Source organism: Protopterus annectens, chromosome 13.part0 (genome assembly GCF_019279795.1).
Source record: "Protopterus annectens isolate FY-2018-M chromosome 13.part0, PAN1.0, whole genome shotgun sequence".
Lineage (NCBI taxonomy): Eukaryota > Metazoa > Chordata > Ceratodontiformes > Protopteridae > Protopterus > Protopterus annectens.
In genome coordinates, this window is record NC_056747.1 from 729,367,480 (window position 1) to 729,393,535 (window position 26,056).

General features: G+C 41.4%; 1 protein-coding gene across 1 annotated transcript in view; it reads left to right on the plus strand.

Annotated features, from left to right (window-relative positions):
- Nucleotides 1-26,056, plus strand: part of PAFAH1B1 (platelet activating factor acetylhydrolase 1b regulatory subunit 1) — a 916,257-nt gene that overhangs the window by 224,273 nt on the left and 665,928 nt on the right. Inside the window, exon 3 of the mRNA XM_044054884.1 lies at nucleotides 12,938-13,106. Coding sequence (XP_043910819.1) covers nucleotides 12,938-13,106 — 169 coding nt within the window. The remainder of the gene's footprint in view (nucleotides 1-12,937; nucleotides 13,107-26,056) is intronic.

Genomic DNA, 26,056 nt, shown 5'->3' on the forward strand with positions numbered 1-26,056 from the left:
CCAGACACAAGATATACAAAAAAGACATAGAAATTAGTAAGAAGTACGTCTACAAGAAAAACTGTCAGGAGCTTCAGATAAAAATGTGTTCATTAATACTACAGATTTATGAAAAATATTATATAGACCATGAAACTTTGATCTGTTTGGAAAAAGAAGCATCTGAGGAAGTGCAAGAATATAAACAGCAAAACCTAGAGATTTTTGAAGAGAGTAAAAAAGAAATATGAACATGGGAGAGATTTGATATGGTGCAATGTTTATGCGAAGTTGAAAGCCAAATTAATCAATACAAGAAAGGGAGCCCCAAGAATATTCGAAGAGAAGTACAGGTAAAGGCATCCGGATATGGAAAATTTCACAGTAAAAAAAAATAGTATCACAAAGAGGGAGTGTAGAAAAGTTTAAAAAAAAAAAGTTGACGTTATGGAATACCTGCAAAGTGAAGGATTTGGTATAGAAGGTCTAAAACAGGTTACATCATAGCATGAAGAAGAGTCCACAGACTAAGGATAAACAGGATACATCTGAAGAAGAAATATGTACATGGGGGAAAATGAGAGGTTTAATATGGTGTAATATTTATGCAAAGGAGACGGCAAAACTAATCAGTACAAAAAGAGCATGACCAAAGATAGAATCCAAACATGGAAAACTTTACAATACAAATAAATAAGAAGACAGAGGAAAAGTAGAAAAGAAGATTAGTAATCGAGAAACTGAGGTTGTGGAGTACCTGCAGAGTGAAGGATTCAGTGTAGAAAATCTAACTCAGAACACCATAGCAGGATAGAGCAATGGACATCCAAATTAAGGAGAAACCAGTGGAACAGGAAGCAGCTGGTAAGTTGCCATATGAAAATATTTTGGAGCCTTCCACGGGAAACCAGTATAAACGTTCAGTTGAAGCTGGACAGCAAAGGAAGGAGCAGGAAACTGTGCAACTCTGACGCAGTCAGTATTGAGAAGTGATAGGCCAGTGAGTTCCCATATGACAGAGCAACGGATGACACTGGATGAAAGTGAAGAGAATGTGCCACAGGAAGATGCTATAGAAGTTTCTGTAGAATGCCCACAGGAAATGGAGAACAAAAAATGTGCCCTCAGTTTAGAAGAAAATGAGCTAAGAGAAGGGTTGCTTGATTTAATAGAGAACTCTACACTGGAACTGATGCCGACAGTTTATAGTCATTTAGAAGAAAATTCAGTTATGGCAATAGATCAAAAGGGCAATAAAAGAAAATCGTATAGAACAAGGGATCATTTGTTGATAAATAATGTCTTGGTGGGAAAAGGGGAAAACTCTAAGTATGGCATGGATAGACTACAAAAAAAGTTTTTTTGACAGTATCCCACATTCATGGAGGAGTGCTTAAAAATATGTAAAATAACACCCTACCCTGATAAACTACAACACAGTGACCATGACAGTGGCAAACCATTTTGCAGTTAAGCCACGAAAAAGGATAAATTATTCCAGGGATAAAATTCCAAAGGGGGATATTCCAGGGTGAGTATCTGTCACTGTGCTGCTCTTTTGCCTTGCCCTTAACCCATTAAACTGTCTGCTTAACAGATTAGGTCATGGCTGTAATTTGGCTCCCAGAAAGCAACAGTGTAAAGCCTTCTCTTTGTGGATTATTTAAAACTGTATACCTCAGATGAGGAAATGAAAGCACAACTGCAAGTATTCAAAACTTTTTCAGATGATATAAAAATGTAATTTGGTCTTGATAAATGTACAAAAGCAGCCTTAAAAGCAGGAAAGCTGCAGCACAAGAAAACATCAGTTTGGGACAATAATGTGATATAAAAGAACTTGAGCAAGAGGGAGTGTATAAATATTTGGGAATTGATGAAGGATCAACAGCAAAACGTGAACAGATATGAATAAAACTTAGTAAGGAATATTTAGAATACTTAAATTAATCCTGAAAACAGCGTTGACATCTAGGAGCAAAATTCAAGCTATAAACCAATTTGCTGTTCCTGTCCTAACTTATAGTTTTGGAGTGATTGATTGATTGGCCCCAAAAGGTGTTGAATAGATTAAATAGGAAAAGAAGAAGAATGCTTCATGCTCCTCAAACGATTTATAAAAATCAGTGCATACCAAGATTATATAGTTCCTGTTCTGAAGGAGTTGTGAGCCTCCGTGAAATTTATTACATGTGTAGATCTGCAGTCGTGGGACTGCATAAATATTTGTTGACCTCACAAGACCAAAACATAGTTAAAGTTTTGAAATATGAGGAGAGTAAATATAAGATTACTCCCATTCTTATTCTACCGGAAGCATATCGGTGTCAAGCAGGAATGGAAATCAAACCTGAAGTAGATAAAAGTCATGCAACAATTGAATATGCCAGAAAGAGTATAAGGTGAAGGATCAGATAAGAAGGCAAGAAATGTGGAAAATGCAAAATATAGTTGACCCCATCTGTGGTTTTGGAGACTTGGGCTCCGATCCCTCCCTCACCGACTGTTCCTGCTCTGGACAGATCTTTTTCTCAGATGCCGAGTACTACCCTGAGCTCTTCGGTCCTCCCGGAATTCAAGGGCTCCCGGGGGTCAAGTTTTAATCCATTTTTCTCTGAGCCATCCCTGCACCTCGGGGTTCGACACAGGTGAGTTCCACTCTGGCTTTGGCATCAGAGATGGTATCCTTGGGGCGGGGAAGTGACCTCTGTTCCGAGGCAGTCATTCTCTGTTTCGAGCTCCCTTCCCTCTTCGGGAGGACCTGCCTTCCAGGCATTGGAGAGGGCATTGTCCTCTGTGGATACCCAGTCATCTGCCCCCCCCCCCCCGATTGGAGTTGATTCCTGATTCTTCCTCTCATTCTGAGTCTCAACCAGCCTCTGCATTGGGACAGCGAGGCCAGCAACTGCAAGAAACACCTGTCCATGTTTTATCCTCTTCTGATACTACTACAGATTTTCCCACTGAGGAAGTCCCTTACAAGAGAAAGTGCAAGAGGAAGCACTTGGATTCCCCTGAACCACCCGTCACTGAAGATGCTGACTGCGATGAAGGGGAGGGTTCCTTTGGAGACATCTTAGAGATTCTTAAACAGAGGGGTGGCTGGAAGTCCCAACATCCCCCCCCCCCCCCCGAAGAGTCAGTATACCTGCAAACTTTCTACTGTCGCCCATCTACTTCTTGGGTGACTCCACCAGCTGATGACCTCAAACTGATTGTGCAGTGGGAGTGGGAAGCTCCTGATTTTATAGAGCCGATATCTTAAGATGCCAGACAAAATTCTCAGCTCCCAAAGATTTTTCAGTTTTGGGCTAAAAGGTTAATAGATGCCATGGTGGTTGCGGCAGCCAGAAAGAACTGTCTGAGGAGAGTTCTATCCATCCCACCCAGTTGAGAGTCTCAAGCAATGGATAGGTCTTGGAAGTGGGTATAAGCTTCTTCGACCTTTGTTTTGCAGTTGTTGAACTTTACAGCATATTTCAGTAGACTCCAAAGGGATTTGATTAAAGAGTTATCAAGTACCCTTGTAGGAGCCGTATCTGATGCAGTTCAAGAAAAGGTAGTTTCTCAGTTGGGCACCTTCAAGTCCATATCCAACTCGTCCATGAGGCTCCTAGCCGATGTAGCCGAAGGGTATAACTAGAGCAGTGGGTTCCGGCATAGCCGTAAGAATACATGCCTGGATACGCTTATGCAAAATTGCAGAGCCATTCAAATCTTTATTCGTCAATGCAACTTTTGACAGATCTTCCCTTTTTGGCCCAAAAGTTTGAGAGACCTTGTCCAAGTGTGAGAAACATGGGAAGACCCTCTCTGCAGTGGGCGTACACTTTTCCACCCTTCAACAGTCCTTATCTAGGAGCTAGAGGAGTGTGAAAATGTGGTTCTGAAAATCCCAAGGACTTTTCTAGGACACACGTGGTGGTACCTCCCCAGTGAGCAGGGGGTGAGTTTCAATGGAAGATTATTACCAGAGGACACACCACTGCCTTCCACACCCCCACAAAAAAATTCAAAAGGATCCCTTATGCTCCACCCATTCAGAGAGAACCAGCAGTTCGAGAAATCAAAAAACTGCTAGTCACACCCCCCCCCCCCCCCAAAGACCAGAAAGAATCCAGAATTTACTCCAGATTCTTTTTAGTGCCAAAGAAGACTGGAGACCAATCTTGCTTTTCAGTGTTTTGAACAACTCTGTTCGACAAAAAAATTCCAGATGGTCACGGTTCAGTCCATCCTCGCCTTTTTAGAAAAGGATGATTGGATGTGCTCAATAGATCTCCAAGACACGCATTACCACATCAGGATGGACAAGCCCTGCAGGAGATTTGTCCACTTCCTGCTTGAACCTAGTCACTATCAATTCATAACCCTGTCCGTTGGCCTCACCACAGCCCCAGCACAGCCCCAGGGTGCCCCCCCCAGTGCATGGTGGTTATATAGTCTCACTTGAGACTTCAAAGACACTGAGTGTTTCCTTATTTAGACTGGCTCACCACCGTTCCCACCAGGCATCTCTTAGAAAAGTCGGTACTTTTCCATTATCAGGGCAACACTTGTAATGTGGCAGCAGGCACACGCAATACTGTTACAGCTGCTTTTGGTAAGTAAGCGGCTTTTATGGTCGAGCTGTAGAGGTCAAGGATTGCGGTCAAGTGAGTGGGGAGATGGGACGTCTGTAAGTAATGGCTTTTTTCAGACAAGTGAAAGCATTGAAACACCCCCTTTTCTACACCCTATTATACACCTGCTGTTCGTGGAGGACTTTTGTTTTTACATTAGCAGGGCTATGTTTGTTTGGCTCCCTTTTATTATAAACAACTGTTTTGGATATCATGGACAGGGTTTTGTAGGATAGCAAGCATTTGAAATGTTGCCGCTATAGAAGTTTATAAAGTGGTTCTGTGTTTGCACCTGCAGTTTTGATAGAATATCACTGAATGTGTGCGTTGTTGTAGACGTTATGTCAGTATCCCACAAATGTGCCATGGCTTCTCACCTACTCCAAAAAAAAAAAAAAAACAAAATAAAAAAAGTTTGAGAATGCTGGGAAACGTGCCTTCACTTTGTAATGAGTTCATTTCTATTTCAGTTTCTGTAACATTTGCAGACTGCTGTTATCGGATTTGCTGGCGACGGGCACGTGTTGGACAAAGACGTTACTGGCAACACTTGACTGACTTTTATAGTTGTGTACTGGGTGAATCATGGATATCAGTTGGCTGTGATTTGGCCTCATATTTTTGCCTCGTCATTTGTGAAATGCCTTTATTTTCTTGTAAAGTACCAAGTAGTACAGTGAGTCTATAATGATAGACATTACAGTTCCATACTTCTTATCAGAACTGAATCATGTTCAAATAGACACTTAACCAGGGTATTGGACAACAGGCATCCATGCCATTATACATTTTGTATACTTATTATCAGAACTGGATCATGTTCAAATACACACAACCAGGGTAATGGACAACAGGCATCCATGCCATTATACCTATAAAATAATGTTCTAATGGCGTTTGAAGTGTTGCCCCGATAATGGAAAAGTACTGAAAAATCAAGAGAGCACATCCTTCAGACTTGTGCCAATGTCATAATCACAATAAACCTCATCTGATTCCAACAAAGAATCTGAAATTTATAGGGGCAAATCTGAATATGAACACTTGCATAGCTTCCCTACCTTTCCCCATTTAGAAAAAAAATCAAATGTCAAGTCAGGAGAGTCATCATCAGCAAGATAGTAGCTGTATGTCTGGTACTGCAGGCTTTGGGTTCTGTCTCGGTGACGATTACCTTGATTACTTTAGCAAGAGTCCACATGAGGATGCATCCCAATGGTCCATTCTTCAGCAGCCGATGTCGCATCACATTTTAGTGACCAGCCGTTGCAAAAGGGATCTCCTCTGGTGGGTTCACTACACAGATATTCTAACAGGACAGCCTTTCATACAGCCCCAGGCCATAGTGACCAAGGATGCCTTACAAATTGTGTGTGCATGGGGGGGCATTATCTGGGCAAGACAGTCCAAGGCACTTGGTCACTTACAGAGACCAGCTTGCATGTCAGTGTCATAGAGATGATGATAGTGCTGTTAGCGTTGCAGACCCTCAAGCTGTCCTCCTTCCAGGGACAATTGCAGTCCTGACAGAAATGTCAGTCGTCTGGTACATCAACAAACAGGGGAGAACCAAGTCTGTTTCCTTTGTCGAGAACACTCAAGCGTTTGGGTGTGGGCAATCTCTTCCAACCACTGTCTAATAGCAACTCACATCCCGGTAACTTCCAACGTGATACCAGACAAGTTGAGCAGATGCATCTTCATGTGTCATGAGTGGTCTCTCAACCCAAAGGTGGCACAGATAATTTTTCGCCACTGGCGTCATCCTTGCTGCAACCTCTTTGCATTGTCCTAAAACAAATGCAGCAGCTACTTTGCCCTGTTCCCCCCCTGGGGGTGCCCCTGAGAGATGCTGTCCTTCACAATTGACCCTGAGTACTTCTATACGCTTTTCCTCCAATACCGTTAATCCTTCAGTTTCTGAAGAAAGCAACCAGGTTGAAGAGCAGGGTGATCCTCGTTGCCCCATTCTGACCTTGACTGATTTGATTCCCCCTCCTTTGGCCTCATCTGATTCAGCAACCATGGACTCAGGACCCAACTCCAGATGAAGTCTTGTACACAAGACGAAAGCGCTTATCCTGCCTGTGAATTAAGTATTTTGTTACCATCTGTGGGTTTGGACTTCTGTTCTATGTTTTTTTGACTGTCTTGTAAATCATCATATTTGACCTTTCACTCGGATAGAGTTTTTTTTAGAGACTAATCCATCCTTTCTGACAAAAGTTGTGTCAGAGGCCAATATTAGTCAGACCATAAATTTGCCAGTTTTCTTGCCATAATTGTCAAAGGCGAATATTCTTTGCACTTGTTAGATGCCCACAGACGATTGTTTCTACCTTCATAGGTCAAAAATCTGTCAGAAAGACTGATCAACTATTTATTGCTTTTTCTAGCACTAGACTAGGTAGACTGGTTTCCAAAGTTGTGCTTTCTAAATGGTTGAAAGATTGCATAGCTTTTATGTACACCAAAAAGAGTGTTAAATTACCTGGATTTGTTAAAGGGCGCACTACCAGAGTGATAGCTACTTCTGCAGTTTTTCATTCCAGAGCTTCCTTGGATGTCATATGTGCTTCAGCAACTTGGGCTACCCCACATACCTTTGTTAATCATTGCTAATTGGATTTGGCCTCTAGGGTAAGAGCATCCTTTAGTTCTGTGGTGCTCAGGAATATTCTTCCGTGAGTCCACCCAGGATAAAAGTAGCTGGGGACTCTGTCCCACAGGTCAAGGAATAAATGAAGATTGACAGCATCAGATAAAGAAATGATGTACTCACCAAAAACGTTCCATCTGTGTTTTCAATCTTCATTTATCCTTGATGCCCTTCCCTCCAGCCTTCATCCTTAAGAGCTCTTGGTGGAATGAGCTGTATCCTTATTTATTATATCTTAAACCATTCCTTCCCAGATATGATCTCTACAAAAGCTCTTTCATGATGCATATTCTTCCTGTCTGACAATCAGCAAACTCGATCTGAGGTAAATCGGAGATGAGCATTATGGGTAGGGAGAAGCTCGAGAGTTTTTGGTCCTCGCAGGCTGTGGTATGGCTGAGTCTGTTCTAATTTAAGAACCCTAACCCACAGGTCAAACATAATTGAAGATTGACAACACAGATGGTACAACATTATGGTGAGTACATAACTTTTTAATGCATCTTAAAAATGGGTCTTCTGTTTTTGAACCCAAAGTTTAAAAAAAAAAAAAAATTTGAAAAATGAGGAGGGGAATTCACTTTCTGCCTTAAGAATGTGCTTTGAAAACCCTTCAGTTTTTTTTCTAGAGACCTGAAGGGGTTCTATGTCATTCTGGTTAATGAAGTCTCATTTTCCCTTTTACTCCTTTTTAGACATCGCCTATTGTAACATTGGGGGCACCTCTAATGGATGCACCCTGGGGGCAAATTTGTTCAAGACAAATCAGGGATTCCAAAGCCCTTCCTCTGGAAAGCAACCTTAGCATTTCTGAAGGCCTGTCCACTAATCCTATCTGGAGGCAGTCAGGGGTCAGCAATCTCCACCTGAGCTTGTGAATGTCCATCATATGAAACATCTATTCGAAAAGCATAATATCCAGGGGATACATAAACCCTCCCCAACAAAAACTTTCATCACTGCCCTTCCTAGATGTACCAAACTGTAGCAGCTGAGGTCGTTGTGCTCTTTAACTAACAAAAAAAAAACAACAAACAGTGGAACGAAGCACGGTTTCCTTTTTCATACACAGAAACTCTAAACGCTCTTAAGTAAAAACAAACAGTATTTAATGAGGTTAGCGCTTTCACCACCAAGCAGGTGGCTTATGGTCTGAAGAAGCCACCTGCTTGGTGGTGAAAGCGCTAACCTCATTAAATACTGTTTTTTTACTTAAGAGCATTTAGAGTTTCTGTGCATGAAGAAGGAAAACGTGCTTTGTTCCACTGTCTTTTTACTTTTTACTTGGGTAGCATTACCATTCATTTGCAGTGGTTCGTTGGTCTGTTGTATGACTTATTTTGCTGTGAGGAAAATAAAAAGCCGCCCAAGAGATTCCGCCAGACTGAGGGTCTGGTGTCTACTCCATTTTTTTTAAGCCACCTCCCCTAAAAAAAAGAAAGATGCTCACTCCTATCTTAGGCTTAAGTGGCCTAAACAATTGTGCAAAAAAAAAGAGTTCCAGATGGTCATGATGTAAGCATACTTGCATGTTTATAGGAAGGGGACTGGATGCACTTGGACCTTCACAATGCTAATCCCCACATAAAACTTGCCAAAGGGTCCAAAAGGCATCTCATTTTCCAGCCAGTCATTCCCAGTTTTGAGCTCATTCGTTTGATCTCTCAGCAGTCCCAAGTGTTCAACTGGTACATGTCAGTCATTGCAACCCATCTGAGGTTAAAAGGATTAGTATCTTCTTATATCTGGAAGATTGGCTCCTGGATGCCACAGTAATGGGATCCCTAGTGTCAGTCAAAAGATTAGTTGCTTTGCTTAGGTCTGTGTGTAGGTATCTCTGTGAACACTGTAACGTTACCACTGGAACCATCACAGAGCCTCTTATTCATAGAGTGCCATGTGGTTATGAGAGTGAGGATTGTTAAGCTTCCAGGGGAGGGACTGGACATTAAAAGCCACAATCTTAAAACCTTTTCTCATGCCCTTTCCCCCTACTTCTCTAGTTTTGAAGATTTGGGTTTAATGGCATCCTTCATCCATTTGGTACCACATGCAAAGTTTTTCCATAAGGGTATTACAGTGAACCATGAGCATGCAGTGATCCCATTCAGTAGATATAGTGAACAAACCTGTTTGACTGTACTCCTTTTGTAGTTAATCTGGTGGATCCAGTCTCCCATTGTTGCCATTTGTTCTTCCCCTTCCTGGGGCAACAATAACCACTAACACCTCTTCTCTGGGGTGAGAGGGCATTTCATAGGGGAAACAGTCTGGGGGATGAGGACCCAGCAAGAGACAGAAATTCACATTAGTATTCTGGAGATGAGGGCAGTCCTTCAGCACTTTCTGCACCAGGTTGTGATTTTCACTTCATACAGACATGTCAGTGGTATAGTTTGTCAACAAGCAAGGAAAAACTCTTTATTATCCCCTGTGCTGAGAAATCTTAATGGTATAACAATGAGCAACGTCTTCAGAGTGCTTTCTAATAGCGACATACGTTCCAGATTAGCCATCTGGCAAACATTATAAGCAGGTGCATTCTGATGTCTCACAAGTGGTTTCAACTTATCGGTAGCACAGATTATTTTTCACTGCTAGGGTGAGCCTTTCTGTAACCTTTTTGCATCCCTGACTAGCATCATATGCAGCAACTATTTTTGCCTTGGTCCTGTCACTGTTTCAGGTACCGAGGTATGATGTGGTCTGTTAGTGGCCTCCTGACTTCTTTATACCTTTCCCCTACTAATGCCAACGGCAAACTTTTTGCAGAAGACATTTCTGTGCAAGGCTTTAGTCATCCACATAGATCCCTTTTGACCAAGACTTGTTTGGTTTCTAGTGCTACAGGCTCATCTCAAGAAGTTGTCTTGGCCTCTCTATCCCAATCCATATCTTCTGTTCCACTTTTCTGGCAAACATCACTCAGTAATTTTCCCCCCTCAAACAAATTGCATGATTTCTTCATTTCCATTAATGACCAGTGCTCGCTCTCTCTCCCAAGGTGAGCCAGATCCTTTCTGCTTCACGGAATGCTACCAGGTGTAAACCTTGCAAGAGTAAATGAAAAGTTTCTCAATTTATACACTGCATTATGGATTTGTACCTTTTCTGTTTTACAATTTGTCTACTGTCTTCAATTTGGATTCCTGTTCCACCATCAAATGTTCAGTTGGCTGCTACTTCCAGTTTCCATTACGTGTTCAATTTTTTTTAACTCTAGCCTAACAGAGAAGGTATGCAGTGCCTTTCTGAAAGACACCTTCCTTCTGAGACCTCCTGTTAAGGACTCCTTAATCTCACTGGGTTCTCAGGTTTTGTCCTGACTTGTCCTTTCTTTAAACCTGCCTCCTGATCTGACTTTGAAGTACCTTTCTGGGAAGATCCTACTTCTGGTAGCCATCACTTTAGCCAGTGAGTTTGTGAACTGCATGCTCTCTCCTTCAAATCTCCTTATTTAGTCTTCCATAGGGGTAGAACTTCCTAAAGACAACTACTACTTTACATGGCTAAGGTAGTTTCAGAATCTAGTGGGCACCAAATTCCTCATCTCCTAGTCTTTTTCTCTAATATTCCAGTAGAGGTGCGTATTTGTTAAACTGGAATGTTCACAGAAGGCTATGTGTTTTACCTGTATCATTCTAAAGTTGCCAGGACCAGAAAGTCTCCAAAGTTACTTTGTCAAGGTGGCTGTCCATCTGTACAGCATTTATATATCAGTGTGACAACAGAACATTGACATCCAAAACAACACAAATTCCGCAAGATTTCATTATAACTTCTGCAGTAGTCAAGAATTCTTCATTTGATGGTGGTTGCACTACATCAACTTGGTATATGCTGCACACCTTTGTCTGCCACTGTAAACTGGATGTGATTTCCAGATCAAGGCCCTTCTCTGGGGCTGCTGTTTTCATGCACATCCTGTCATGATTCTACCTAAGACTTCACAGCTGAAGTTTCTGTCCCACAAGTCGCACACAATGAAGTACGTATGGAAGTTCTGTACTTGCCATAATGCTGGATAGTTGTTGCTAGTTTGCCCACTTCAACCTGTGCTCCAAACACTCATTCAGAGCTTAGTGCTGGACTGACCTTGTAGACCTATACTGAAGCCTATCCTTCAATTGCCACAATCTCTTCCTGTTGCTACTTAGTTCTTTCTTAGGTTATGGGCAGCAAACTTGATCTGCCAGTTACAGAAGACTAAGGGCGTCATGGGAACAGGGAAGGGAGCTTGAGCTCTGTGGAGCAGCTGCATTTCTTGGTTCCGGTCCACCTAATGGCGAATATTCAGACAAGTCAAAGTGAACTGAGTAGCAATAATGTAGATCCAGCGTTGTGGTGAGTACATAATTCCAAGTTTTATGCAGGGGTCTTTGTCCCCTGCTCCCTTCCCAGTTCCAGCATGGGGAGTTTTGCCTCTTGCACCATTGCTGCTTCACTCCAACATTACTTTGTCTCAGGGTAAATGAGAGGTTGCGAGGAAATAGTAATCTCAAAGTTTTAATTACCTAGTACAGGGCTCACACGTTGTAGTGTTAATCACAAAATGTGTTTTATTTAAGCCTGGCACTTGAATAGTTAATTCATCTTTTTGAAATAATAGCTCATGTAAACGTATATTTGCTTACTGTACTGGGTGTGAATACATCACACACCTTAGCTGGTCTAACCTAGGCAGGATACTTTTGCCTACTACAGCTATACTTGTATACTAGAAAAAAGTACTGACTTAAGTCAAAAAAGAATGTGAAATAGTACATGACATGTAGAGTATTTCATCTACTTTAATCACTTCTTAGCCAGAATAACCTCATCTCCTTTTGAGCTAGCATTTACAATTCTGCCCTAGAAAACACTTTTTTCTTTGTGTCAGCAACCTCAGTTAGTGTGCATTGTTTCATGCAAGTAGTCACATTAAAAACTTATGCTGTTTTTGGGGCAAAACTGATTTTATGAGCATCTTTGAAATGGTCCATCCAACTGAAAATGTTTGCTCAAATTATCACAGTAAAGGAGAATATACTTTGTGATATATTTGCGTAGAGCTTGTGGTTTGAGCATTGATTGTAGGTGATTTCAGACACTGTTGATGTGACACCCCAGTACCCTGTACAAAATATGAAAAGGGGTCTGATGCCATTTTGCACAGACTGCACATTCCTTCTACCAGGAGAAGACAATGCGAGTAGCCTGCCTGTTGTATGCTGTATATAATTGATTGATCAGCTGTATTGCTTGTACCTTTGTAAGCCACAGTTATACCAAACTGAACAAAGGCAACAACAGCTTTAGCAGTTTGCAAGTTTCTATGCAAGATGATATGGAATTTGCTACATGTACATCTATCTTCGTGTTTTGCAGACGGAGTTAGATTTGCAGGCTTAGCGGTCGGACTGCATTTTGCACAGCTGTACTTCCTAAAAGTGTTTTGGATTTTTCTTAGATATTTCTTAGATTGTTTACAGTGACCACTTCTTACTTCTGCTAATATGGTAAGTATCTTATAGAAGTGTGGATGAAACACGTGCATGTATGTATATGGGGAAATATTTTTTTTATATTGGATAAAGCATGACTATGGCAGTGGAGATTTTAATAATTCATAAAGGTAACAAACTGCATGACAAGTAATTATTGGTTCTCTAACAGTTATTTTCATTCACTTAATCAGGTCTGGGATTATGAAACGGGAGATTTTGAACGGACACTTAAGGGACATACAGATTCTGTACAGGATATCTCATTTGACCAGACTGGGAAACTGTTAGCTTCATGCTCTGCTGACATGACCATCAAGCTATGGGATTTTCAAAGCTTTGAGTGTATCCGAACAATGCATGGTAAGGTACTGCAGAGAATAAAATAAAGTGTTGAGTTGTGAAAAAGGAACAGATATATGTTTGTTTACATGTGTGTTGTGTGTACGTGTGTGCATTTATACAAGTTATAAAAGAAATGCAAGTTGAGCCTTACTTTTATTTTTTGGAACTGCCGTGATCCTTAATGATTAGATTATATATTGTTTACACACAGTAGGGGTATTAACCACTACAGATCTTTGCTGTTTGGCTCCCTGTTTCTATGCCAAAGGAAACTTGCTCATGCAATAAAAAAGTCCCACTGTAGTAAACTTTGGCAATTGTTGCCATATTCAAGTTTTTGCATATGCAGGCACAGATAGTGTTTTTTTTAACAGCTGCTAAAGTGATTCCTATGCAGCAGTAAAAATTCCATTCACAGATTTTTCAAAACCCTTTTGTGGAGGGTTTCACATTATTTATGAGGTGTGCTACCATGGTAAGCATCTGTGTTTGTTGCATTCATGTTGGGTCTGGTACTACATGCAGTCTGTCAGTGCAAGAACTTTGAGTCTGACTTTGATGTTCCTGTCAGTTAATCAACTGTTCTTTCCTTTTCAGGTTTCCTAAATTCAGCACATTCTGAAATACCTTCATCTGCTTGTTCCTGTTCATCTCTTGATATCATGCTGCAGATTAGGCCAGTGTGCTCATCCCTTGCATTCTGTAGTTCTTTTCTGTTTATTGCACAATTTGGATCTCCATCTTGAATATATTTCATTGAAAAATTCCCATCCCATGTTCACTGGCTAAATCTTTAGTGTTCCCCTATCTGACAGATTACTTGTCATGACCCACAGTGGCAATGTTTAAGAGGTGCACATTGTGAAGCATTGGCACCTCTTCATTTGAGACATATGGATTGAAGATGATGGAAGCTCTAGGCTTGCATCACCTTGCAGAAGATGGTGGCAGTGAAGAGACCAGCTCAGGAGTAACTCTTTACAGCCCTTCCATGATCCTGTGACAGTGATTGGCAGATGGATGGAGCTAAGGGAAGTCTGTCCATGAGACCACCTTGAATTCATTTAAGGTCATTCTTCACTAAGTGAGGATCAGTTTTACTTCTGTCATCAGCAAACAAGAAATGTACAAGTGCATTCCAGGCAACCATTTTTGGAGGCATATCCTGAGGTCTAAACACTGACTGTCTTGCTTTGGAATTCTCTAAAACATTTAGCATATTTGATCTAGTTATGTTGACTCATTCATAGTATCCACTGTTAAGGGTCTGTCTGCTCTAGCTTTCTGGAGTCCTCTGTCCTGGTTTTCTTACATGCTGATCTTGCTGGCTAGTGTTAACTATCTTAGGTCTGCCCATGCTGGTTGACTCCATGCAAGTGTTTTTTGCATCAAATGTTACACTGTCAAGATCTCTAAGGATTTAATTTGGAATATGCTTAAGCATGTCCTTGTGGAGTGCAGGTTGATGCAGTTGCCACATCTTGGTTTCTTTCAGATTGTTGTGCTTCTTTGGGTCTTGCAACCTTATCACCACATATATAGTGTGTACCTGCCATGATTTCATTGCCTCGTACGTCATGTGGGACAAGAGCACCCTGTTATGTACCAGTGGGTAGGGGAGTGTGACTCTGTCCCTCATTTCCCTCTGAGAAGGGGATTATGAGGATCCTAAGATTATCTTTGGGGAGGTTCACTGTAGTAGTAAATCCTAAGATTTGGTTTGCCTACTTTTGGGCATGTCATTTTCCCAGCTGGAGTTTATACAAGTGGTGATATATTCCCTGCGAAGATCTTGGTCATGTTTTACAACTGCTTAAATAATGATGTATGTGGCACAATACTCCCTTGTGTGGTCTGCTTTATTCAGCATTATGTTTAATTTTTCTTTCTAGTTCTGATTATTTTTGATCTCTCAGTCATTGTTGAATCAATTCCTGCTGCTCAGTTGCTTGTGTTAACTTTAGTGAAGAAAATAAACTTATGATGTGATAATGTCTTTTTTGTTCTGTTCCTCAACTGAATGGCCGCTGATCATACTTTGGCCACTTCTAAAGACTTGGATCCATAGCTTAACCTCCTCCCCTTACCCATAATTCTCCTTTCTAGTTGGAATTATCCTAGATCTCATTTGCTGCTTCAATGAATGGAAGTGGTTTCCATAGCTCAGGTGTTTGGAGTGATTTTGGATAAGTTGTGTCTTTATACATTCTTTATAGTTACACTTTTTTGGTTCTTCCTCCATAACGTTATACATACATACATATATATATATATATATATATTTTTTTTTTTTCCCCCCGGTTTGTGTTCATTCTTTGACTTGGGCTTTTCTGTACCTGAATATTTTCACTTCGTACTGGTAGCGTTGTCACCTCACAGTAAGACGTTGTCCTGTTCGATTCTCAGCTAGAGCGTCTTCTGTGTGGAGACATGCGTGAATGGGCGTACCTTCATTGAAGGTTGTGCGTCAGAGCTGGCAACTTTGCACATAAAAATCTACTGCCAATCAGCGGACCGGAGTTCCGCTGTGACGACCCCTAACCTGGAAAAGCCGAAAGACATATTAACAACAACTGCTACCTGTATACAGGTACCTCTCCATATTACCATAGTTGGTAATGCCATTTGTTTACCATCATTGGTAATCTCTCCCCATCTCTATTTCTTCTACCTTTTCCTTTCCTTTTCTAGGTAGATGCAGTGTTGGATAAGCTGGCTGGGTTTAAAAAATGCATCTGCTGTGGGCACAAGATACCCAACTCTGCCCACCAGAAGTGTGTATATAGATTGAATCTGGCTCTGCACTTAAGACACTGAATGTGAAATATGTGCAGGTAAATATGTGCAGGTTTCAACCATCGTGCCCTGGTTGAATGCTGCAAAACGTTGTTATTGAAGGGTCTCTTACCATCAACCTCATCAATTTCTGATACCATTTCTGCTGGAGCTCCCCCTTCCAAAAAGCATCCTGAGAAGGCTAAAGGAGATTCATCAATCAAGGGTAAAGAGAGCAGAAACCGATCTTCTGATTTCCCCTGCAGTATCTGGTTGTTCTCCACCTAGAAAAAAATTTTAAACTGTCGAATCAATCAGATCCATTGGATCCGACAAGGTTAAATTCAAAATCTCTGGCTTACAACTCCTCCACCTTTACTCGGGAGCTGATCTCCTCTGATCCATTCACCCTTCTTCTGAGAAGAATTTCCAGGCCACAGTCTACCTCATTCTCAGGTTGTCTAGGAGCCTAACTGACGCTGATGTGGACAGAAATATGTGGAAGTTTCTCCAGGCCCAGATTCAGTTGGGAGGTATACAGACTCCATTTCCCATTGGATCTGTGAACCTGCTATCAGCCCCTGTCCAGTTACTGACTCCTACAATGATCTGACCTTCGATTTCAGAGCCATCAGAGCTGAAAATCACAAGTCTGTCTACATCTGAGCTAAAGGCTTGCCCTTCTTATATTCTGTTGATGTGTCTGATCTAGTCTGCTCCAACATTGCCAGAGCTGGAGAGATCTTGGAGCCAAAGCATTGGCATAGGATCCAGGGTGTTAGGGTCAACTCTGATACCTTCAGAGCAGTGTCTTCCTTTTAGACCCTTAACACTGGGCAGCTTGGCTCCAGCTTCTGCCTCAAGACAGAGTCAAGGTGATGCCCTCAGCCTTTCTGGGCAGTTTAATCTCCTGACAGGGCAGTTCTTGTTTCTTTTGTACGTCTTCAGCCTTCGAGGTAGTAGAGTGAGCGTTGTCCTCCTCTCCAGATAAGACATGTTGCCCCCTGTCACTTGTATTGGTTTACAATTGACGAACAGGCAGGGTAGTTCGTTTGTGTATTATTAATCAGAAACACATCAGGGTAGATGGCAGCAGTACAAAATGTAAACAAACTGGTTAACTGACAGACTACACAGACATGCATGCTTGCATCTCAACAGCTTACTACAAAATGGCAGTCGGGCTTGCACGTGCTCTGTATTTATACACTTTTGCAAGCCCCTAGAAAGCTTCTTAAAGGTAAAAATACATATTGATCTACATCCTACCTCTTTAATGAATTGCCCACAGTATAATGACATTTGAAAAGAAACATGCAGTTGTACAGACAATAACAAACACAGCGTTCATGTCAAAGTTGCCATGTATCTGGAACATGGTCTGGAAATCCAACCTGATCTAGTAATAATGCAATCAGAACTTGGTTTAGCAACAGGGACAGTCATTGGTGAACAAGCAGCTTCAGGAGGTTCGGGATTCTTCTCAGGAACAGGGATATTTACTGGAATGTCCTCTGGAATTGGAACACTGGATAACTCACTCTGAGATTGTCTTTCTCACATGTATGATATTGCAATATAGGCTCAGACACCAGGACCAAATGTTTCTGATTCTGCCTCAGTTCTACACCTTGTGATTCCACAATGTACAGTCTCTGCTCTAGACATGTGCTCTTCACAACTCCAATCCGATCAAAACCTTTGGACATCTGCATCCTCACTGTCTCCCCTTCTCGTAATGGATTTGAGTGGTTTGCTGGACTTGTCATAATAGGACTTCTGGGATAACCACTTCTTCAACAGATGGGCTTTCAGTGATCTGTTCTTGACACATGGAACCAAGAGATTACTGCTAACTGGTAGTGTGGTTCTGGTTTGTCTCAACAGAAGTCTCTGTGCAGCTGAGCCAAGATGTTTATCATGAGGAATATTTTTGAGATTCAAGAGATTCAGAAAAACATCGCTATCGTCTCGTTTCGACTTCTCTAGTAATTTTCGCACTTCGAACTGCATGTTCTGCCAAACCATTTGACTGCAGATACTCAGAGCTACTTGTAAAATGAGTAAAGTCCCACTCATCAGCAAATCTTTTGAACTGATGGCTTGTAAACTATGTACCATTGTCAGAAATAACTTTGTGCAGACTACCATGGATAGCAAAATGACACTTCACCTTAGTACTGGAATCTAGATTAGGAAGTAGGTCAATTTCAAACCAGTTAGAATAAGAGTCTACTAACACCAGGTAATGTTGACCATTCCATTCATAAAAGGTAGTTCAGGAATCTGGTTTAGCTGAAGACGTTCTTTCTGTTGATGTGGCTTAGCACTGTTACATACAGAACACAGGATGGAAGTACTCTGTCAATATCCTGTGACCTAGAAGGCCAAAATACTAGTGTTCTCATCCTTTTGGTAGAATCGAATCGCTTCTCAGGTGGCCACTATGCAAGGTAGTAATATACTCTTGTTGTAATGACTTTGGAAGAATCACTGTTGGACCTTTCATGATGTTAACTTTGTCAAACAAAATCTCATCTCTGTAAGGAAAATCTAGTTGCAGGTCTGCTGGTAAACAAGATTGCTTTGAAGGCCATCCTTCACTGATAAAGTGGTTGAGCTTCTGAAGAACTGGATCTGAGGCTGTATGGACTTGTAAGCTCATGAAGACATGTGGAAGAAAAATTTCTCACTTACATGACTTCAAAATCAAGTTTCTCATTTTCATGCTGTTAGTGATACTTCTTGGTGATCTGGATAAAGTATCTGCAAGATAAAATAAGTTTGTCTTTTGTGTAGACAAGATTGAAGATACTTTCGCAATTTCAACATCATGCAATTGCAGTCTGGCAGGAGCTGTATGCATAGGATTTCTCAAATTAGTGACTAGAGGTTGGTAATCGGTTTCAATTTGGATTGGGCGGCCATAAATATAGTCATGGAACTTCAAACATGCAAACACAATTGCCAAGAGCTCTTTCTCTGTCTGCGCATACTGCATTTTAGTTTTGGATAGAGTTCTCGGTGCGTAGGCTACTGGTCTACCCTCTTCAAGAACTACTGCACCAAGACCAGACTTAGAAGCATCACAAGAGTGACTAGTTTGTGAATATCATAGTATCTGTGAGTTGTACTGGCAATTCTCTGTTTCAAGACATCAAATGCTCAATGGTGTTCTAACCATGAAACCAGGGTACTTTGCGTCTCAGCTCTTAAGCGGTGCTGAAAGGTTGGCTCAGGTGTGGAAATTAATTTTACCCAGATAGTTAAACCATGCCAAGAAAACATTTTAGGGCTTGAACATTGTCTAGAGCTGGCGTCTCAAGAATTGCAGTTTGCTTTGAAGGATGTGGTCATAAGCCTGAACTGGTAAATATAAATGACCAATATAAGAAACTTCTTGTAGCCTGAATTTGCACTTCTTGAGGATTCAGCTTAAGATTCTCTTCATGTGCTCTTTCCAGAACTTTCTTGAGGTTTGTCATGTTCGGCTTCACCATTGGCTCCTACTAGAGTATTATCTACTATAATAGCACATGGATACCCAGAAAAAATTTGCTCCATAGCAGGCTGGAAGACTTCACTGGCAGAATTTATCCCAAATGGCATTCTCAAAAATCTGTACCTACCAAAAGGAGTACTGAAAGTGGTTAGCAATCAAGAATTTTGGTCTAGCAGATTTTGCCAAAATTAACACACTGCATCCAAAACAGAAAAAAAAACAGCGGAATTTGGTATAAGAGCAGCAACTTTGAATGTACACATTGGATGATGAGGTCTTTTCAGTGCTTTGTTCAAATCTCGTGGATCAGTGCATGTTCTGATACCATCTGAGCTTTTCTTATGAGCTACCACCATGGAAGATACCCATTCAGTAGGTTGATCAACTGGGCAAATTACACCTTGCTGCACCATTTTGGTTCTACATAGTTATTGAAAATTTCTGGGCTGACCTGACAACTGGACTGACTTCAGGATCTAACTTCATGGAGTACACAAATGGGAGTTTTCCTGGTTTGTCTTCAAAAAGATCAGCATAGGTAGAAAAAATAGGGCAAAATTAAATCAGTGGTCTTTTAAGCTTACATGGTGGACTTCTTATTAAATGAAAGTAATCCCATTTTCAAACTGTCTGAGGCGTAATAATGACTGTATGTGCCTTTTGACCACACAAAATTGCAACTCCTAGCTGTTCCAGCAGAGTAACATGAAAGCACTACTGAACCTTCAGTTTGAATTTCTTCACCATCTTAAGCAAAAAGCTTTGCACACTTTGCCAAATCAAGCTTCTCACCAGCACATGCTCTAGCAAATGTTTTTACTGACATAACTTTGCACTTTGAACCCGTAGTAGCTTTGGGCTCTGAGACCCATTTATCTGAACAGTACAAAATACTTAATTCTTTGCCCAAAAGTCTAGTGCAATGACTGTTTCATTAAGCACAGACACGCCATCAGCATAAGTGTAAGGTGTCAGCTTCCTAATTGATCAACTTATCCCTTGGAATGTTCTCTTTTAGTAAAAGCGTGTTCCTTATTTGATTTACAAAACCTTTTGAAATTATTCCACTTATTGTACTTGTGGCATTGCTGACCAAAAGCTAACCACTTTTCTCTTTTGGGTTCATGATTTGCACCACAGTTGTAACATTTGGCAGTGAAACTGGGTAGAGGCACATTCTTTGAGTTTGCTGACTCACTCTTGTGCTTCATTGAGACTGTGCACACTCTAGAATTTGCTAGAAAGGTGCTGGGTTTCTCAGAGACTGTTGCAGGGCCATGTGCTTTGACCCGTTTCTTTTAGCCACATACTGTATACTATCAACACGGGCTTTAGAAGATAGTGGAAGCATGTATTTCTCATTTGTAAACATAAAATAATAACTGTTCTTATGGTGTAAGAATTCTGTAATAAAATTTACAACAGTATACGTAAAAGGAATACCATGGCACTGTGTAGTCTTCACAAACAGAAGGCAGTCAAAAAACTTAAAACAGAGCTTTAATAAGTGAAATGTTACTTAAAATTAACTGAAAAACAGCAGCGTATGCATGTAAAATCAATGCAGTGACAGGAGCTTTAGGAAGAAAGGCCTGCATGATGTAACTTTTTACAGATGAGCACTGCGTTGTGGGATACATAGAGGCAGACTAAACAATCAGAATTACTTCAAGATGTCAGACCCCACGTGGGCAGACTCAAAAATTACGTGTAAAAATATTTAAAAACCTGTAAATAATCCCAGTGGTGTTAAAATGTAGGAAACACCAAACCATGATGAAATAAACATGTTTTTTGTCTATGAGTGTGGTTCTCCTTTAAATCATTGTCACGAAGCAAAATCTTTCTCACAGCATCACCTTTAATACCATACACAAGTCTGTTTTTTGTCAACTCATCCCTTAAATCACGAAATCTGCACATTTTAGTTTTATTTCTGAAGTCAGTTATATGTGCTGTAAAAGTTTCCCCAGGCTTTTGATCTCTTGTTTAAAATAAGTGCTATTTCCATTGTAAAATTTGTTTGGGGGTTACACATTTCTCTAAATTTACGTTTTAAGCACATATGGGGTCTTCCCTTGACTCGGGTAGTACCACTGTATTGTGGTTTTCCCCCCTCTCCTGCAAACACAGCAGGTGCATACACAAATCAACACTCTTTCAATGGCCTCTGAATCAGCTAAATTAAGCAGATTAAATGCCTTTGTATGGGTCATCTTTATCAGAAAATGCAGCCTATATGAAAATATCGAACTATTGCTCAAACACTCCAATTCTCTGCAATATTATCAAATACAAGCAGAGCTGGTTTACGAAATCTGCCTGCCATAGCAACAAAGTATGCTCAGACACAGTGGAAAAAAATGCCCCTTGTAATTGTATATGAACATGCACGCACAGCCAGTACTTGTAATAACATTCAAATGCACAATAAACACTTTTGAAATACTGTACTTCGTGAAATATGCTTTGAAATGGCTGTATTTTGCAAAGTAACTGTACTGTAAAATTACACAAGCATGTGAACACTTTATACACTTTGGATATCTTGAATAGCTTTAATGCAGAAAAGTAGCACATAGCAAAAAGATGCAGTAATTTTCCTTATTTTATTCATTTTGTGTGATTCAGACTTTTTCAAACATTTTCTGTAGTTATTCAAATATCTTTTCAATATGTCGCAGTTTCGGACATTTCATTTACTTAGAAATTCATTTAGAGCGTTCTTAATGCTTCATTTTATATTTTGGGACTAAGAACTCATTTAAGTAAGCTTTGATACCTGAAATTCATTTCTGATCCTTTTTTGCGAGTTATATGTGCAGTAGGGATGATCCTTTCCCCTATATTCCTCCACCTTTACCCAAGTGCTTTCTCGGTCCTGAATCTGGATACCATGTTGCTTGTTTTGGTTTACAGGTGAAGACTAACAGGCGGGGTAGTTAGTTTAATATGCCTTTTTACACAGAAACACTTGAGGATGGTTCGCAGCAGAACAAGATATGAACAATCTGACAGACTACACAGACATGCTTGCTTACATCTCAACAGCTTACTTACAAAATGGTTGTCAGGCTCGCACGTACTCAGTATTTATACACTTGTGCAAGCCCCTAGAAAGCTTCTTAAAGGTATACCTACACATTGGTCTACACCCCCCTTGAGTCCACCCCTTCCACAACTTTCTGCTTTGCTGTTGGAGCCTATACATACTGTCATATCTCGGCAGCCGTCCCGTACAAGCCTTGAGACGGTCCTCATTCAGGGCTCTGTTCACACTTCTGAGTCCTCTCCAGAGAATCCATATGTAGTAGTCCTTGAAAAGAAGACAAAAGCAGCATTGATTGTTGCAATTGCTACACCCTTGTGACTACAGTGTCTTATGTACAGAGAGAGACAGAGTCATAAAATACCAGGATTTGTTGGCAGAAATTAGGCCAATGTGGAAGGAGGATACCCAGACAGTTCCAATAGTAGGAACAATGGGTCTTATAAAAAGAATTTGCAATCATACTTAGGTTACCGATATGTGCAAGTCCATACAATTTGCAGGAGGAGTCATTACTGAGCACATTGTGTGTGCTGTGTAGAGCACTTCTGGCTAACATCAAAGATTGAAACAATACTAATTTCATGAACTTTAATCATACTTAGACTTAGGAATGTAGTCCATTCCCATCATGGTGTTAGAAATCCAAAAGACTTGGAGAAATTAAAAAGAGCATCCCACCAGAGATCCTCCTCAGAAGCGTTTATGCAAGAGAAGACACTTGGATTCCCCAGAGGAGTCCTTGACAGCAGAAACCAACTTTGATGAAGGGAATGCTCCACCAGATCACCCCTTGAGGATTTTTCTCAGTGAAATACTCAAACTTTTGAGACAGAAAGCTGGTTGGTCTTCTGACCCCCCCCCCCCTTTCCCCAAGAGGAGTAAGTGTTTCTTGAGGTTTTCAGAGCCAGCTGAGCTACATCCTGGGTAGTCCCCCCAGCAGACCTCCTGCTGGGCATGGAAGGATCCAGATGTCACTGAGCCATTTACAAAAAAGACCTGACAAGTACCTAGTTGCACTTCAGGATCAGGCCCACTGGAGTAAGGATCCCTCAGTAGATGCTTTGGTAGCAGCGGCCACTAAGCAAGAACTTGCTGAGCAAAGTTCTTCTCTTTCCCCCAGTAGTGTGTCCAGAGCATTGGACAGGTTTGGTAAGAGCATGTATTTGTCAGTGACCTTTGCTCTCAGATTGCTTAAGTATTTGGCACAGGTCTCAAGATTTATGAGGCACTGAGTTTTTCAGTACCCTCTCTGGGTTCATGTCTGTGGAGGACAAGACCATTTCTACACTCCTGGCCACCCTACAGTCTCTGTTGAATGCCTCTGAAGACTCCTTTCCCACATCTCAGAAGGTGCTTTGAGAACTGCAGGTTCAGGAGTAACTGAGATAGCATGCCTAGATACATCTCTGTGACTTTGCAGAGCCTTTCAAGTCATCGCTCATCAGTGCTCCCTTTGATGAAACTTATTTGGCTACAAGGTTAAAGAAAACCTGTGTAGGAGTGAACAAGACTGGAAGACCTTACTTGCCATAGGGATCAGTTTTTCTACACCTCAAAGAACCTTTTCCCAGAATCAGAGAGCTGGCAAGAAATGTGGTTCCAGAAGTCGCAAGGCTCTTCCCTGGACTCTTGTGGAGACAGATGCCCAACCACCAACCCAAACCCAGCTCTATGGCAGAGGAGGGAACTCCAAGAATAGATTATGCCCTCATGGCAGAGGAGGCTCACAAAGTCAGGCTTTTAGAGGTCCCTTCTCTGAGAAAACCCTGTCAGCATTCCTGAAAGTATTTCCTGACTACTGCACTCTGAATGCAGCTGGGGAGCACTCATCCCTGCATCCACAAACCTGGACAGCCATCACCAAAGACACTTTGGTGCAGAGGATTATCTCCAGAAGTGATTACATACCCTTTTCCCTACAGCCCCGTTCATTCTACAAAACTTTGAGATGTTCCGCCCAGTCAGAGAAAAGCAGCAGCCATAGGAATACAAAATCTGTAGGAAAAAGTCATCCAGATGGTCCCCATACCATCAAAGCTTCAGAACTTATTCAAAGTTATTATTGATGCCAGAGAAAACCAGGCACATGAAACCTATCCGGATTCTCAGCAACTTAAACCAGTATGTCAAATGCTTCAAGTTCTGAAGGGCAACACTTCAGTCCATCCTGCCACTTCTGTGCAAGAAATGTTGGATGTGCTTGATAGATCTGCAAGATGTGTACTGTCATATCAAAATAGGTGTTCCAGGAGATTTCTTCGCTTCTTACTGGAGACGGTCATTGCCAATTGAGTCCTGCCCTTTGATCTTACCACTTCCCCCACAGTGTTCACCAAATGCATAGCAGTGGTTGCAGCTCACCTGAATTTGCTAGGGTTCCAGGTGTTTCCATAACTCGACTGTGTTATCTCTCTTGCCACCAAGCATCTACTGATTCAAGTCCGGGGCTACTTGCTCCAACTGTGTCTTCAACTTGGCATTACAGTGAACTACACCAAGTCTTAACTCTGCCCCACTCAAGTCCTGGAGTTCATTGGTGCTCGTCTGAATGCTGTTACTCAAATTGCAAGCCTTCCTCACTCGAGTAAATATCTTAGTCACGCATCATGCTTAGTATATTTCTTACCCAACAGCAAGGTTGGTTTTGAAACTACTGGGATCCATGGCTGCTTCCATAACGCTAATACACCTAGCAAGGTATTGCTTTGGGTAATGCAATGGGCGCTTCTAGTGCAATGGTCTATTAGATGACAGTATCTCTGCTCCAGTACATATTGCAATAATCTGCAAAGAACACATTGATGGATCACCACAAGAGAAGTTTCTCAGGGCTGCCCTTTTATCCTTCCATCTACGGCTACTGTGACTGGATGCCTCTCAACTAGGGTATAGTGGTATTACTTGGGAAAGACTGTTCAAGGCACTGGGTCCCAGTTAGATGACAATCGTCACATCAGTGTCCTGGAAATGAGAGCAGTCCTTTTAGTGTTGCAGGTGTTTCAAGATGATCTTCTCTGGGGGGTGATTGCCATTCAGACAGACAGTATGCCTGCTGTCTGGTACATTTTGCCTGGTGCATGAACAAACGGGAGAAACAAGTCCTTCTCCCTGTGTTGAGAAGAGATGTGTTTGGCCGTTGGTGATTTCTTCCAGTTGCTTCCTATTGGCAACACATATCCTTGAAGTCCAGTGTTCTAGCTAACAAGTTTAACAGGTCCATCTTGCTCCCTCAAAAGTGGTCCGTCAACCCTGTGGGTAGTGAAATCGATTTTCCTTCAGTGGGGCCAACCATGCTGTGGCCTCTGCTTCCCCTCAATCTCCAAGTGCAGCAGGTGCTTCGCTCTAATTTCTCCAGAGGCAGAGTCACCAAGGGACTGTCTCGATTGGCCCCCTGGGCTCCTATATGCTTTTTCTTCCTATTCCACTGATCTCAAATTAATGCAAAAAGTGTCTTTCTGGAAGTGCAGAGTAATCCTCATTGGTCTTTTCTGGCCTCGACAAGTGTGATTTCCCTTTCTGGGCCTCATCTTGTGCACCTTCCTTGGGTGTTGGATGCAAACCAGGATCATCTCTTTCACCTTTTGGGAATAACTCACACAGACATTCAGACCCTCAAACTGACTGCATTTCCACCTTTGG